At 42.4% G+C, this 16,660-nt stretch overlaps 1 protein-coding gene across 7 annotated transcripts; it reads right to left on the bottom strand.

Moving 5' to 3' along the window:
- Positions 1–3,285: 3,285 nt before the first annotated feature.
- LOC1279572 (ATP-citrate synthase) lies at positions 3,286–16,453 on the bottom strand. 7 transcript variants are annotated; one of them, XM_061654930.1, is made up of 10 exons: positions 16,274–16,453; positions 10,486–10,695; positions 8,886–9,071; positions 8,606–8,796; positions 7,867–8,528; positions 7,607–7,789; positions 6,351–6,495; positions 4,938–6,276; positions 4,619–4,854; positions 3,286–4,530 (listed from the first exon to the last, which is right to left on the bottom strand). In XM_061654930.1, the coding sequence occupies exons 2-10, from the start codon at positions 10,639–10,641 to the stop codon at positions 4,362–4,364; spliced, it is 3,267 nt and encodes a 1,088-aa protein (XP_061510914.1). In that variant the 5' UTR covers positions 10,642–10,695; positions 16,274–16,453; the 3' UTR covers positions 3,286–4,361. The 7 variants fall into 7 exon arrangements, with proteins under 7 accessions (XP_061510914.1, XP_061510909.1, XP_061510912.1 ...); XM_061654925.1 differs by having other exon boundaries at positions 6,351–6,549; positions 16,274–16,431; XM_061654928.1 differs by having other exon boundaries at positions 6,351–6,546; positions 16,274–16,431.
- Between the last annotated feature and the right edge of the window lie 207 nt (positions 16,454–16,660).

Raw genomic sequence — 16,660 nt, 5'->3', positions numbered from 1 at the left:
TCATTATTACTGTGGAAAAAGCGGAATGGAAATGTGTACATGTGTCACTACATGCTGCATGCTTTCTGTTGCAGTTTCAAATAACAAAACTACTCACACACCTACATACACACTCATACACCCTGGAATAAGACTTGGTGTACAGGGGAAAACTCTATGCAATTCTATGTTTATCTCGTACCAACGACACCACGCGTTTTTCACACCCGTCTGTATCACGTGGCGATCCATTCTTCTTTCGGTGGACTGAAAAATAGAGGTTCCGATTCCCGAATGTAGAAGATAGAAATATACTTTTAGTAATACATCTGCTTGCTAAATATAACTAAATATTTTATCATTTAATATCGACAACAATACATACCCAAGAAAATTAAACCACACAAAAGAAAAAAGGACACCAGGCTCAATCCAAGCAACAGATAAAGAGGGCAAATCAATCATTTTTATTACGCAGCATCTGACCATAAAATCGGTGAACGAAATTGAAGCTGCTTTTAACGATCAAATGAATTGAGTTTCGTAATTAAAAGTGGTGTTACAAATTGTATCAACACATCCTATCCCTATGGAACCATATCGACGTATAAAATAATGTTTTTAATTGCTTTTTTGCCATAATCAGTCAGTAATTCAGTCATCAGTCAGTAATTCAGTCATCAGTCAGTAATTCAGTCAGTAATTCGATAGATCAGAATCAGAAGACATCTTGAGTGTGTTGTGCGATTCCCAATTGTAATGTATCTTTCAGAAGCGGATGTATAAATGGTCCGCACAGATATCGACACATGTCCGGGCGTGTAGTAGACAACAAGATTATGACAAAACCCATCGAGCCGACTCAATATTGCAAAATAGATCAAGTTTAATCGTAACGCAGCTAATCAACTTTCTGAAAGTTCGAATCAAATTTGATTTCTTTGCGAAATAATATAAGAAGATACATACAAACCTAAAACATTTCTGTAATAAATGAAAATAATAATATAACACGCGAATAATAAATTTCATCTTTAAAGATCGCCTTTGATTTTTCAAACACACGAAAATCATATTCATTAGTGATAAAAATGATTTTGGCCATTAATTTTAAACATGCAAAAATGGAATACAACCTTAATGATGTGCTTATAATGAGAGTTTGCATAGAAGCTGGTGTGCTTGAGATATGTATTTATATTGTTTAATTTTACTTCTTTTTTTATTAAATTTTGAATTATTGCATTTTGAAACAGTTATTCAAACTATATTTTTACCATAACTAATAAAGTGATAAATAAAACAATTATTATCTTGCATACTTTTAGGCGTTTAGTATATCAGTCGCAAAGTCATGTTTACTTACTATTCATGCCCTTCTAAAGTGTAAAGAAAAGCTCATCAAGCATTTCGCTGGTGTTGATAGTGGACCTCATACCGACTAGTTGAGTTTTACCTTTTAATAAGTGAAGGTTCTCGGCAAATTACTTAAAAAATAAACCGACCTATGTATTGCAGGGGACTTATTTATGACAGAGGATTTTTCAGTTCTCCGGCCGCAAACAAAATAATTGAAGGCTATTTTAACGTTGCTTTCAGTTAATGAGTGAACGTTTAAATCGTGTTTCGATAAGAAAATTATGAAATGTTTACAAATTTCTAAAGCATTCTTTTACTGAAGCTTAATTTGGATTTGAATAATAAAAATAATATGCTATTTATTTTAATCCTTACAAAGACATCAAGGCCGCACCAGTACCTGTACCTCCTAATCTTAACGAATGGTAATTAAATATAAATTTAGTAATCTTTAGAACACTGCATAAGCTCGATCTAAAAATAAAAACAAAACAATTAGTTTTAAGGCTTCATCCATAAATTACGCAAAGCTCATAGCGAGACACGATGAGCTTACTGCACTGGTCATATTAATCTGTATCAGGGAAGGATTCTAAACATTGTTTCCTAAAACAAAACAATATGACCCAACAACTCCATATTTGTATAACCTCGAATGTTGTTAAATAACGACGGTGATAGTTTTTTTTTATTATTTTTTTGAGGTCTTTAGTTAATCCGTTCAAATCCGAACATGTTTTCAAAGATTAATAAAAGAAAAACGAAACGAAAGAACAAAATAGTGATCGTAAAAACGTTACGTTGATTAAGGAGAACTGCTGTGAACGTCATCTTTAGCTACACTAGGAGATGTGGATAGTACTAGCGGATAATAATAGTAGTTTTATTGTAAAATTCCTAGCAAAATTACAATAAAACATCAGATCGTATGGAGTGCATTCTTCTCGCTGTGATATTCAAATGAAGGCAAAGCAAATCATCCAAACAACATACAGTATTTTTCACATTTTTATTACTACGTTCCGCCATCAGTCAAGCTGTGTTTCAAGCTTCCTGCTGACGCGTGCAGCCTTGTGTAGAAGGAACAGTGTGCAGTGCAGTGCTGTGTTTGTTTGAGTTTATAGTTGTCCACCTTCCAACAGTAGATGCGGTGATCCTGTGCAGGATTCACCATCATCATCTCTTCTAAAGCTTATCGTCTTGGCAAGCATAACCAGGGAATGGTAGAGTTTCAGTTAGCGTAAGTAATTATGCCTTCAAAAGATAACCATGCGCAGCGTTCACGATTGTATTAGCGACACTCTCGCAAGCTAGCTTCCGCATCATACAATAGTTCAAGTATGTTCGTAATGTTCAACAATGTCGCTGTTCAACGGCGATCTTTCTTTAACTTTGCCAGTCATGCGTAAATGCAAAGATGGTTCCAAAATATCAAATGAAAGTAGCTCTAAAATATTGTTGATTCAATAGATTCTGTGCAGGCTACCCGGTGCATAGTGCAGTTTTTTTAGTACTTTACTTTTTATCATTATATGTCCACCATCGTCCACTACCAACAAAGAGCTCCGAATTCGAGTGCTGTGCTTTAACGCAGTGTGTCAATCAAGTGCTGAGAGCACACTTCTGTTGTATAGTTCGTATGATATATTCAGTGCGGGTTTTTGAGCTCTATTACTAAATTGGACAACGGCAGCTGATTACAACAACGCCACACTGATACATATTTCATTTTCAACATTTGCCTGCCTTCCTGTATTCGTTTTGGGGCAACACTTTCATCCATCCCATTCAGTTTTGTTATGTTTGGAAACAATTACGTATTGGGATGGCGCGGGATTTTCTGTGGAAACAAACAAATTTGAACAAACACCATCTAAATTACAATCAAACACATTTTTAAACTAAACCAACACATGAAAAAATGAACACAAATGAACACAGAGATCGTTATTTTGTCACTATTATTGATGTATCTTTTTTCCATTCAAGTAAATTAGATGAAACATATCCACATAAACTTATAAATAGCAACAGAAACCGCAATGAAGACTTTTACAGGAAAGAAAATAATAACAATTTTAAATAGAAATGATAAGATTTAGAGCTCGTCGTCTCCGCCCGCATCTGGCCAGATTGCAAATATGCCTGCCTCTCACTTCAGTGCCACCTTTTGCTATGATATTCATGGAATATAGCGTCGTTATTTATATGCCTTGTACACTCACTTTTGATGTAGTTAATAAAAATCAAGAAACCAAAAATGGAAAGAAGAGGAAGAAGAAAAAAAGCATTGGAATCTAATGAGCAATGAAAGCAATTAAAAGTAAGCTTCATTTCGCTTTCACTGCTTGCGTTTGTTTCGAACACATCGTTCCTACTTCCACCCCAGTAAGATTTGCCCTGATTTGCATTGATTTGCATTGGGTAGCAAATATTGTGTCTGCCAAAATAACACTTTCTTTCTCTGCATAGGCGGGGGGCCTAGGTTAGGACCAACCTTTAAAAAAATGATGATCGTCCATTGTTTAACAGAATCGACGAATTGTAGTTGATAGTAGTAATAAGTTACAAATTACACAGAGCAACTTTTACTTGCATAAATGCACTGTTTGTTGAGAATGTAAAATTAGTAGCTCAACAGCCACAAAACAGAACATGACGAATCTGAACGTCTTACACTATACGCCAAAGGAAAAGAAGAGATTCTTGTAAAACTAGTTACCAATAAGGGGGGGGAGGAAATGGAAAGAACGCAGCATGTGCAAAAGCTGCTCAAGTTGTGTAGATTGGTTTTGTTTGTTTTCGATTCTTTCCGATCGCTATCTGGTTTTCTTGTCGCTTGCTTGCTTACTTGAATTACCACCCTCTTGAAATTTTCACTTTTCTGCGCGCTCGCTCTCTCTCTCTCTCTCTCTCTCTCTCTGGTCCGAACGAAACGGTTGCGTTTTGTGTCGTATTGTGCTAATGAATGTTTGTAAAGTCTCTTCCCTGATGCCCGACGAATCCCGGCAGAGGGCGGGTTTTTAGTTGTACTGCTCAGGTAGAACGTACGAAATGTCGTCCCATGGATGACGGTAGAGACCTTGCTTCAAGCGCTTCTGATCCATGTAATGTCCGATGAAACCGATGCTGCGACCCAACACGAACAAGGAATTGATCGCACCGATGTTGATGTATTCCTGGGCTTCCTCGCTGTTAATGATAGAATAAATAATAGTAAAGTATGGTAAACTAAATGTACTGAATTGAGGGGTTAACATAGCACATGCTCAAAACATACCTTGTGAATGAACCGCAGTTCCTTAGCATATCGACAAAGGATGTTGCAATGACTCCATCGACGTTCAAAATTAGATTCGGTTTCTTGCTGGTGGTAATTTTCTCCACCTCAAGCGCGTATTCCAGCAGCGGGTAAGCTGGGAAGTTTTGCATTACAAACTCTTTGATGATCTTTACTCGAACATCCGGATTGTTGATCGATTTCACTCGATGACCAATACCCATGATCAGTTGACCCTAGGAAAAAGGTAGATTGTATTATCGTATTGAGAGCTTCACTGCAAAACACGGTACCCCTTTCCCCATCCTTCTTCACTTACCTTCTTGCGCATGGAGTTTACAAACTCCATCGGATGGAGATTGGAATCGTATGCTTCGGAGAATTGCTTGGCTGCACCATCAAGCGCACCACCGAACCGATCACCGATCGTGAGCAAACCGCTCACTACAGATGACACCAAATCCTTGCCAGCTCGTGCACATACGATCGTGTTGTGTGCACCGGACACGGCTGGTCCATGGTCAGCCGTGACCATCAAGCACATTTCGAAGAATTTGCACACATACGGTGGCAGACAGCGCTGGAACCAAAGCAGCGACACAACGCCACCGATTCCTACGTTCTTTTGCAGCACGTCGCTGATCGGCATACCGGCGTAAAGCAGCTCCTGCCCTCTCTCGTCACAGATGGACGTCATGAACGAGGCCGGCTTACGGATCAAACCAAGCTCGCGAGCCCACGAGTAATCCATCGGCACGGTCGGGGGCGGTACTTCCTCCGCAGGTACAATAAGTCCCTCCTTCACCATGCTCTCGTACACGGATCCAATCATATCACCGAAAGCATCGAACGATGCAGGCACATGAGCGCCGGCTTCGGCAAGAGCCTTGTTTTTAGCCGATGCTGTTTCGCGGTCCGAGTTGGCGCAAGATCCCGCATGCCCGAACTGCACCTCAGAGGTGAACATTCCCGCACACGTTCCAATGCACCAGGCAATCAGCGGCTTGGTGATGCGACCGTCCTTCAGCGCTTCGCACACTTCGTACTCCTCCACACCGCCAACCTCTCCCAGCAGTACGATCATCTTGGCAGCCGGATCTGCCTGGTATCGCATGATGTGATCCATGAAGGTAGTGCCCGGATAACGGTCGCCCCCGATTGCCACGCCTTCGTAAACTCCGTCCGTCGTCAGCGAAAGAATGTTGTTCAGCTCGTTCGACATACCGCCCGAGCGAGACACGTACGCAACACTGCCAGCGCGATACAGCTTGGAATGTATGATGTTGTCGAGCATACCGCCCGTGTTGCCGATCTTGAAACATCCCGGCTTGACGCCACCGACCGTGGCCGGACCGATGATTGCAACGTTTCGTTCACGGGCAGCCATGTTCAGCTTGCGAGTAAGATTCTCCGGAATACCCTCGGCAATGATGGCAATCGTGCGGATCTGCGGATAGTCCAGCACCTCGACCGAGCTGTCGTAGGCCGACCGGAGCGATGCAAAGTTTACCAGCACGTCCGCTTCCTTGTGCTTGTTGATTGCTTCCGACATCTTGGAATACACCGGAATCAGCACTTCCTTGTGACCCCAGTAGAACTTCTGTCTATGGTATCCGGTGAACGGGTACACCATAGCCACTACGGAAGGTTCATCGCGACTGTAATAAAATTAACATATGCTTTGGTTAGTATCGTCATTCGGTTCATTGAATCCCTTTTCGCCTTTGCTCACCTGCAGATGAAGTCGAAATCTAGCATTGACTGAACCGCACGGGTTTGCATGCCCCAAACGATCGCCTTAGTACGATTGCTAAACATCTGACGGTACGCATTCGACCCGATCTCCGTTGGAGAGCTGCGGGCTGCACCAGCTTCGCCTACCGGGGAAGTAGCGGGTGAGGTAATTTTCTTGCTAACGCCACTACTAGCTGCTACATGCGTTTATCGATTAAAGTGTGATGGTGGTACGGCAAGTACAGACCGCATTATGAACGTACGTAGGGATACGGTGAACGGGATTATGTATGGAAGGTGTTTGATCATCGGAAGCAGGCGAGGATGCAAACATAAACCATGAACACAAACACACAATGCGTGATGACGTGCGGGGAGAAAATGAAAAGAAAAAATAGGAAAACAGTATGGGATTATGTGAATTTTCAGAAAGGTCGGATTTGATACGGCTAATGATAGTGGGATGGAAAATTATAACGAAAGCTGCACACGCACCAAAGCGCCACTGGGAAACACAAATTTGTGTGTAAATAAATGAATCATAGTGTATGAAACGTATGCAAGCGTAATTGTGGAACAATACAAACACAGGAGAAAGTATTTTCATATTTTTATCAGAAATTAGAAACAACCTGAAGATTACAACTACATCAATTGTTCAGTCTCTTTCATATACCGAAGGAAATAATAGCGTCCGGCCAAGAAACGGTTTGCTAAACAGCGTGCTACTAACACCAAGGGAAGTTTCAACTAGAAACCTTAAAGCAACCTTATCATTTCCACTGTAAAGGAAATGGAAACACGTACACGCACTTTATACATATTTTACCAATAACACACCCTTTTTACAACATAGATCCGTACTTGTTTAACAAGTTTGTTCAAAAAGCAAACGCTCACCTTGGCCGGTTTTGCCGGAACGATCTTCGTCATCGTTCGATGTGGTATATGACGGACGGAGCAATATTTTAAACAATAGCTTAGAAAAACCAGCCATTCTACCACGTGGGGCAGGTGGCACGTTTTGCTCTACAATAACTGTAGGGGTGGTATTATCTTGTGCGGAGGAATTGCTACACAATCGTTCATCAGATGCTTCGTGTACAGTGGAAACGAATAGGGAAATATGCACGATTAATTCACAAAAGCATCACGATGGCACACAAATGAATAGTAAAAGATCTGAGCTGATAGGAAATACATAGGAAGGATGGGGGTTTCACTGTGTCATGTACACGGCAAAGAAAAGCTTACCATTTTCCTGGCTGGCCGTGGATGATTTCTTCGACGACTCAGCACCCTGCTGGCCGCCCGGCAATAGAAAATTTGCGGTAGCAAAGTGTACATTATTGCTCTTTGCGATCGGTTTCTTTCCCAGCGCCATACCGCAAATAGCCGTCATATGCGTTTCCGGACCGAACACATACAGTGGAATGCCTGTTGTGAAATAAAATAACAAAATAACCAATCAACACCCAAACCTCGCACACCACACCTTTCACTCTCCAACTTACCCAAGCTGCTACCGATCTCACGCATCTTGCGCAAGCCCTCCTGATAGTTCGGACCAGCACGGCGCACGAAAATGGACACATTATGCTCGATCAGCTTCTGCTGGTAGTCACGCAAAGCGGTAATGATTCCGCTAAACGTTGCTGCCACATTCGTAAAGTTAGCAATGCCACCTCCGGTGATCAGCACCTTTCCGTCCGGATGCTTCGGGCTGCTCGTCATTAGACTAAGAATGGTCTTAGCGTACTCGTAAGTTTGCTGCTCTGACGGAGCGCCACTGTATTCGCCGTAGTTGGCCAGCTCGCTAGCACCTCCCAGGTCGCAGATTGTATCAGAATAGATAACGCTAGCACCACCACCAGCCACCATCGTCCAGATGCGACCGTTGCGATTGAGAATGGTTAGCTTCAGCGAAGCGCCACTCTTAGCATCCAAATCGGCAATGTACGCTTCCTCCGGGAACGCATCACGTCCAAACGGTGGCGGATAATCGATCTCTCCCCATTTCGGCCGACAGATGAAATCTGCAGTTGCATCAACCTTAGCGGCAAGATCAAGGATGTAGATGGAGTCGTCCGTCACGACCAGCGGATTAATCTCCAAGTAAGTAAAGTACAGATCCACGTACATTTTGTATAGATTGTACACAAAGTTTGCAACTCTCCTGGTAAATGGAAAACAATAAAATTGGAGATTTTTTACTTTCTGCGCCAATTAATTTGCACCATTCATCACTCTTACTTTTTCTTAGCGGAAGAAATCTCGGTCAGCAACATTTTTTCGATCTCGGCCATTGTGACATCAGTACCGACTGGTACTTCCAATTTCAATGCTTTCGCGTCCACATCGCCGATATCAACTCCGCCCTGGTGATAGAACAGAATTGTGTCTGCCGTTCGATGAGAGTAGATGCATACGTACGCTTCCTCATTCTGTAAAGATTAATGAGTTGATTAGAAGGCATGATTAAAAATAATCAATTGTTTGTTATTATTTGCTGGAAAAAATCAACATTTCTTACATCTTTGTGGGGTACGAAGGGCTCAATGATAAAATTGCGCAGTTTGCCAGTAGCATTGCCAATCTTCTGATCCTTGCCCATCCGTTCGTTGACCCATGTTTTTACTTGTGCTAGATTTTTGTTCACGGCAATCAGTCCAAGCTTTCCACGTCGCTTGATCAGTTGATCAGGCTTAACCACAAGAGGCTATACAAAGAAAAGAAAAAGAAAAGATTAATAGTATGTTACATTGTAACAGCAATATATGATATATAGTACAGTAGGTGACCGCTAACTGAGAGGTAAACAAGCTCCAGTTAACGAACAATGTTCGCTAACTGGAGTGACGTTTCTATGGATTGATTGTTTTGATTGGCGTTGACTGGAATAAACATACCAAACTTTTTTTTCATTTATGTTTATATAAAGTATAGTAATTCGTGTAATAACATAAATTAATAGCAAACGTAGGCAAGAGACCCTAAATTTGTTTGAAAAATGCACTTTTGCGACAAATTTCTCTTCATAAGATTCCGGATGTTTCATGTTTTGACGTTTAATTGTTCGTTAACTGAGAATCACTCCAGTTAGCGAACCTCCAGTTAAAAAGCACTCCAGTTAAAACACATCCAGTTAGCGGTCACCTACTGTAACATAGTTCCAATATTTAAAGTTAAAATTGCTAATTGTAGTGACAACTATATTTAAAAAGTTTTACTGAACGAAATATTATATACTATCCGATAAACAGAGTTCGTATAGCATTATGTAAAACAACACAGCTTTGAACACTATACGACTGACTAATGTATTCTTAATAGAACTCTACGAATATAGTCTTTGAAAAGATGGCACCCCAAGACTCGGTACATTTTTTATCGCAACATCAACATTACGAAGCATTAAATGTCGAACGTCGTTTCTCTGAGATACAACCTCACAGCCAAAGATTAACATTTACGTATTGACGCGCGATTCACCAAGCCTCTATACAAACACTTCGATGATACACTACACCTTCGGCCACCAGTTTTTACGTCACCACCTTTACGAACGGCCGAAAGATCCACAGGCTGTGACGAAAAAAAGCCATTTTACGTAATTCCGTGCCCACAAAAAGCTGATCACCGCTATATGTAGGTATGTCAGTTACAATATTTTTCTTTCTTTTTTTTCTCCTGATGAATTTATGTAAAGGTATTAGGAGTAGAAGCGGACAAGCAATCGGGTTGATGACGGAATTCAGTTTGCTGCGTGAAACAAAAAGTCGAGGTTCTCGAAGTTTCTTCGTGGCAAACGACAATTAACGGCAAAGCAGACATCATCCTCTCCAGCCGCTTATTGTTTGTGCAGAGTGCATTATCTCAGCACCTGACCTTGACCGTACTTTGCACAGTAGGGATCTATTTAGTAAGATTTATAAATTAACAATTGATAACGTTAACTTTCATTTCTATAAGTATAGTTGATTCTAGATGAAGTTATGAAGTTTGAGTAAATCCCAAACCTAAAAACAAACAACATCCTTCCTCCGAAATCAGTGCATCTTTACACATCACTTGGGTGAATAGCGAAAGAAGCTTAATGTACGAATATATTGAATAAATTGTTTGCCACTTACCGATGTCTCCAGCCACGGGTTGTCCTGCACCAACTGCTGCCATTGTGTAGTTTCGGTCACGGTTGCAAACCGACACTTGGCCGCTCCATGATCGCCCTGCAGCTGACGGTTGATAATGTCTTTACCGGTGGCTTCGCGTATTGCTTTGGCGGACATCTTGCTATTGTACCTCTTGTGTGTGTTCCTCTTTTGTTAGTTGATCTTTTAAATCTGTCAAGATTGTCCCAATAGATAGGAGAGATCATTAGAATATTAGTCACACGGAATTCCTACAACGACCGACAAAACAGCGCATTCGCATTCGCCACGTGTTCACACTGTTGTGTGTTTGTGTGTGGGCTGATTTAAACCCGCCAATCGTATTACATCAACGGCTCCGAAAGCCGTTATGCCATAGGGCTGCAATGCCCACCGAATGCATCGTGTGCGTATGGGCCTTTTAACGATTCACTCATCTCAAATGCGCTTCAGAGGGCGCAGCCTGGGTTCGTAGCAACAAACTGGCCCGTCTTTCGACCCAGCCAGCCAGCCCGACATACCAGTCACAGACAAGACAATACCTGTGGCGTGGTTGCTTAAAAACGCCGTCCCAGCTTTCGCTTTCCCCTTAATGACACAACCATGGAAAGACCTTCTCCGTTTGCCAGCACGCTCGGACTGTTTGGTAATGAGGAGTAGTTTGTTGTGTCGGCTGGCTTGGTTGAGGTTGACTGACCGAAAGCAGGTGGACCTTTAGCGGTTAGCAACACTGTCCCCGTCCGCATGACGTGTCGCGGGTCGCACCTAGTAGATAAAGATTACAACATTCCTATCGCCGTTCAGATTTTGACGAGAGAGAGAGAGGGAGATGGAGCATCACTGAAGACAACAGCAATAGATAGCAGAAAGGATGAAATTTATTTCAAACAAAACGCTCATCTTTCTAATTCCATGAGCCTTAGCCTAAAACGCTATGGTTCAAGACAGCCTTAATGATACATTTTGTATACTATAATCAATTCCAACTGTATTAAACACGTCTAACAAGAATCCAATGTTTTCTACAATCAAAACTTTAATTACAACTTTATTCAACGCCAGGGAAAAGCTTTATCAGGCAAGCAAAGTCTTATTTATTGCAAAAAAGCCCCCATTTAGAAAGGATTTATCTATCAATGGGTTGCGCATAGATACATTGACAATTGGTACTATATAGGCGATCAAATTTACTTCCAACCTCTGATAGACCAGCCCACTGAATATGCCGAGTGAAGTGAGGGTGCAACACAACATTATTGCATCTATCGGGGCACATAAATTAGCAAGGGCCAAATAATCCTGCTGATAAGTGTGATAAGACTGGAAGGCCCGTGTGCGTTAAGTGTGTGCGCGCGGTGCTCGACTGTAGTATTAGACAGATTCCGTGTGGCCAAAAGCTAACGGGGAACGGGGATTGGGTTGATTATTTATTACATAAAAATTCCACTGAAGCAGAGAAAACCTGCAACCAGCGAACTGGCTGGCTGGGAGCGCAGCAACTCCGGATTCATTAATTATTGCTAGTTTCCTAGGGAAGTGGATGAAACGTCCATTAACGCACTACAAATGCACCACCGAAAAAATTGGGAGAAAATGGGCAACAACTTTCTCTTCCAGCCGAAAACACACCACGACCAAAACTCGTATAATGTTGGCCACATACACACTGTATACACACACACATATACACATACACACACACTCATGCAAACACTCGGTGGCCAGGGCTTGCGGTTCAGCGCGAACCACTCTGGTAAAGGCACACACGCGGAAGCGAAAAGTTACGGTTACACACCTAAGCGCAGCTGTGGGAGTGACCGCGAGTAGAAACGGGCCAACAATGCAGCGAAACCGGTCACGGGCAGCAAACACACACTCCTGGGTTATGCTGGACGGCTACGAGAGACAACGATCCGTTCGAGGCGACGACACAAACGCAACTAAACCCCGTGGAGTTCGGCTCGGCTCCTTCAAGTGGATTCCGACTGGCGGGGTTTCAACGCGAAATCGGCGGCCGCGAAACAGCGTGATTTCGGGCCCATCGTGTTTGGTAGGGCAGGGACCCGCAGGGAGACGCGGTACAAGGGGTGGTTCTTTTTTTCTTTCCTTGCTTTTCTCCTGCTACCAATACGAACCGTTTGCCTCCACAGCGTCATTCGCTGAGACTTGTGCACGTGTGTGTGTGTGTGTGCGTACGTACGTGTGGTTTGCCCTTACCGGCTTGGCTGCCTGGTCGCGTTCGCAACGTTACGTTCCCGGCCATTTCTTATCTCCTCAGCTGATGGTTCACCACGGTTTCACCTCGTTGTTTCGTTGCGGAGACTACACACCACCGGTGAGTGGTGCTGGTCATGTGCCGTTGCATCCGCCTTTCGTCCGACCGTGCCGGACCGGACGGTCACTGATAGGGGACACCCGTGCAGCCGACGGGAAGAAGCAGCGGTGACCTGAGCGAGCAAAAAACATGCACGATCGGGACACTGTCAAGGGCGGATTGTGGCGGTTTCTTATGCATGCATGCTGCATTTGACCTAGTGACAGGTTAAAAGCAGTAGCGTTTTCACACCATCGCCAAGTTGCAAACTGGTGAAGGGGTGCACCTTCAAAATTCTAGTAAAACAAATGAGATTGAACAATCAATTTACCTTAAAGGTATGCTTTAATGAACAAATGCGGAGCTTTTCCGGGTTATTGGCAAATATACTCTTTGTTCTATTTGCCCCGATCACTTTCACTGTCTTTGTGAATAAAGTGTACAATTCGCTCGGGTTTTATCAAGCAACGAATCGAGGACACCATTTGAAATAGTGGTTTACATCCTGGTTGTTTTCAAAACCTGTTCTTGCAACTAGACCCCGATTACACCATGCTGTTTTGTATCCTGGTTCCATATGTTAATTAACAGCATTGCAAAACCCTTTGCTAAAGAGAGATCAGTTGCATTGCGGTATTGTTACATTTAACACGAATTATTCCTTCCTTTCTACACTTTACAAGGCAACATAGCACCATCAGGCGATGCACACTTTAAATTGTTTATTTGTAAAACTAGCCGTTGCTACGGGAACCAGAGCATACGGCCACTGTGTATGTGTAGTACGCTTTTTGCTCTATCAACGTGTTGCGAGCTTCACTCCTTCCTGTGACCTCTAGATCAATCATCCTTCAATCATAAATTCAATGGAAAGAAAGTTACTTTACAAAAACAAAAAAAAAACTTTGTGCAAGTGGACTAGTTCCTTACGTGAAATGTTACGAAATGTGATTTTGTAAATGCTCTGAAATGAAAATTTAGGCTTCATTCACACTAAATCTTACGGAAACTGATCTATCTTCATGTTAGATTTTTCTTAAAAAGAAAAAAGCAATTTAAATCAATACTTTCATCAGAATCAAAGTCATCTCTTCCCTCTGTCAATCAGCAGGAATCGTAAGCCAACATACACTGACGTCATCATCACACAGAGAGTTACATAATCTCGCTGGACCAACCCTTAAGGAAGCGGGATGGGATCCTTCCTGAGTGAGCGGGTGAAAGATGGGTGGGACCAGGAAATCCAAACTAATGGGCACAGTGAAGACTTTGAACGGCAGATGTGCATCTAATTCACTAAACTAGCTTTTTAGATGGCTTCATCCGTCAATTGCCGATTAATCTTTCTTGCAGCCGTTGGTTTCTGCTACAACGTTCTGATTTCAGCTACAATTTTTCACCAGTTGGCTTTGTTATACATTTTCATATGAGAAACCGTGCCACGCTTTACTAACCATATTAGTTGTCAAAATAATGTTCTATTTCAGAAAGCACCACATAGATTTGGCAATGTTCACCGCGATCGATATAACCTTGACAATGAAAAGCTTATGGTGTTTCCTCCTGATTATTTCTCCCAGGTCCCAAAATTGATGGCCAAGGTCAAGGTATTCCATTTTGGTTTCGGTGCTCATGTCTCGTGCAGACATCCTAACATCATCCCGTGCCAAGCCAAACAAAACCCTATTTTTGATATTTTCGTACGTTTTCCACGATCTATACGAATATGCCGCAAAGTTGGCTGCAAAATACAATGATAAACATGCGTGAACTCACAACTACCATCACCGCTGCTGTATATCTTGTATACGTATTGCCCACATCAGACCACCTCTCGACAATCTCGTACGATCTGTGCAATCATCATCATCGTCATCGTCATAGTAAGCGTTGCCTGCATTTTGCTCTCCACTCGCACACTGTTTGCCGGTATATGCCGTGTGAAGGAGCGAGCAAAACGACAACATAAACACGCCACCCCCTGCTCTCTGTCTTCCCACCTTACAACAACTTCACTTCCTTCACTAATGAGCCAGACACATGCATCTCGCTGTGCATTAGCTTCGGTCACACTCAATCCGCCAACGATGATTATTGCTCGTTGCCATGTGCGCTCGCATCAAACATTTTGGGAACCATTATCGTGTTTCGATTGCCAGCGCCGGAACGGCTCTTCTCAAGCAAACCAATTCACCCGGCAAAAGCGACATTAGGAATCATTGCCCGATCATGTTGTACCTCCTCCGTTCTGTTCATGCTGACGTATATTTTGCGACTCTCTACACGCACATCTCTCCCGTGCAGCTAAAGGTGTATTAGTAAAATCGCTCTTTCCTTCATTCCATTCGGCTGCCTCTTGGTAAGGCATTTTTTTGTTGTTGCCTACAAATAGTAAAAATTAGTCCACACAGCTGTGTAAAACGCAATATTTCGAAAATCAATATCAATATGACCATCTCAAGTAGAGTGTTTTGTTTGTACTCCACTGCTACACTGATAAGAGAGTTTTGCGTTGTATAGGTCACAGTAGCGCACAACACGTATACATTTATCCAATCGCCGTTCATCCCCGTATCCCCGCATTCCAGTCGCACCTTGTGCACTTACGCGTCGATAATTTATTCCACGACGAGTCGCGTTCTACCATACATTTCGTCGTGCAAATAGCAGCGAACGCTTACACACCGCACAACCAGCAACTGCAATTCAATGCCTTCGAGAAAAGCCCTCAACACTAATCGGGACGACGTGTTTGTTAGACCGACCGGCCGCGGATGGTGAACAAATGTGTGTATGGATAACGTAAATGGTCCGTCGGCGAAAGTTCACGCAAGATGCTTAACATGCAGAAATGTTTCGTCTTATCATTTCGCTACACAACCATCGGCGACGGATGGCGCTGGTTTGCCGAATGGTTAGTGCGAAAATTTAAAGCCAATCATTTTCCATTCATAATTCCGATTGGGCAAAGCAACCAATGACCGCATCAATGGTGACGTCGTACCATTCTTTTCGCACAACAAAAACAGGTACACAGGCAGCAGGCGACAGCATTCGTACCGCGCTGTATCGATTTCTCTCTGCACGCACTTTTACATCTGTAACACAGCTTTAACACAATATAATACAGCTGCATTTACATGACACTGCTATCGGCAACTAACGTACAATCGTTTGGATATGTTAGCGTTCTGAGACAGGGACTGTGTTATCTATAACTACGTCCTTTCCACTTCACTGTCGGCAATTCTATTGCACAACACCCACTAATTCCCCGGATGTGTTCCCGGATATCAAAATCCGATTGCGTTTCCCTTCGAAGCCGATACTTTCATATGTTTTCCATGACGAAACAACATTCTTCATTGCACAGCGAAACAACCATTGTACGCAATGCTTCTGTTGTTTCTTCTAAAGGGGTAAAAACTAAAATCTGGTAAGAGATTGTTCACATACCTGTGCGGATATCTATGTGTCCAATATTGCAGCAACGAAGTCCGGTTTCAGCGCACACAATCTGACTCACGCACAGTAGTTTTGGAAAGAAAATGCAGCCTCACAAATTTTCACCGTCCACGATTTGTCAACAACATCAAATTTTGCCAAAATGTCAAACGAGGTAGCTCAGGGGTGAGCAACCCAAAGACCATTTACAATTTTGTTCTATAAATGCAAATACGATGTAACAAAAAATAAACAAAAGACGAATCATGCTCATTGGTAGCGAACAAATCATGTTCATGCGAATTTTTCATTTTATCTAATATAATTGATAATTCGTGCGTCACGTTTTATGCATAAACTTTCAGTTGTAATTTAGAATGATTGTTCTCTTGTAAAAGA

This window comes from Anopheles gambiae, chromosome 3 (genome assembly GCF_943734735.2).
Source record: "Anopheles gambiae chromosome 3, idAnoGambNW_F1_1, whole genome shotgun sequence".
In the NCBI taxonomy this organism is placed as follows: domain Eukaryota; kingdom Metazoa; phylum Arthropoda; class Insecta; order Diptera; family Culicidae; genus Anopheles; species Anopheles gambiae.
Note: the sequence above shows the minus strand (reverse complement) of the source record. Positions and strands in the feature narration are given on the sequence as shown.

Excerpts from the sequence above, each read along its gene's own strand:
- LOC1279572 (XM_061654925.1), bottom strand. The coding sequence starts at position 10,641 with ATGTCCGCCAAAGCAATACGCGAAGCCACCGGTAAAGACATTATCAAC. Across the intron at positions 9,072-10,485 it reads ACCCGTGGCTGGAGACATCG|CCTCTTGTGGTTAAGCCTGA; the intron begins GTAAGTGGCAAA and ends TTCTTTGTATAG. Across the intron at positions 8,529-8,605 it reads ATTTCTTCCGCTAAGAAAAA|GAGAGTTGCAAACTTTGTGT; the intron begins GTAAGAGTGATG and ends TCCATTTACCAG.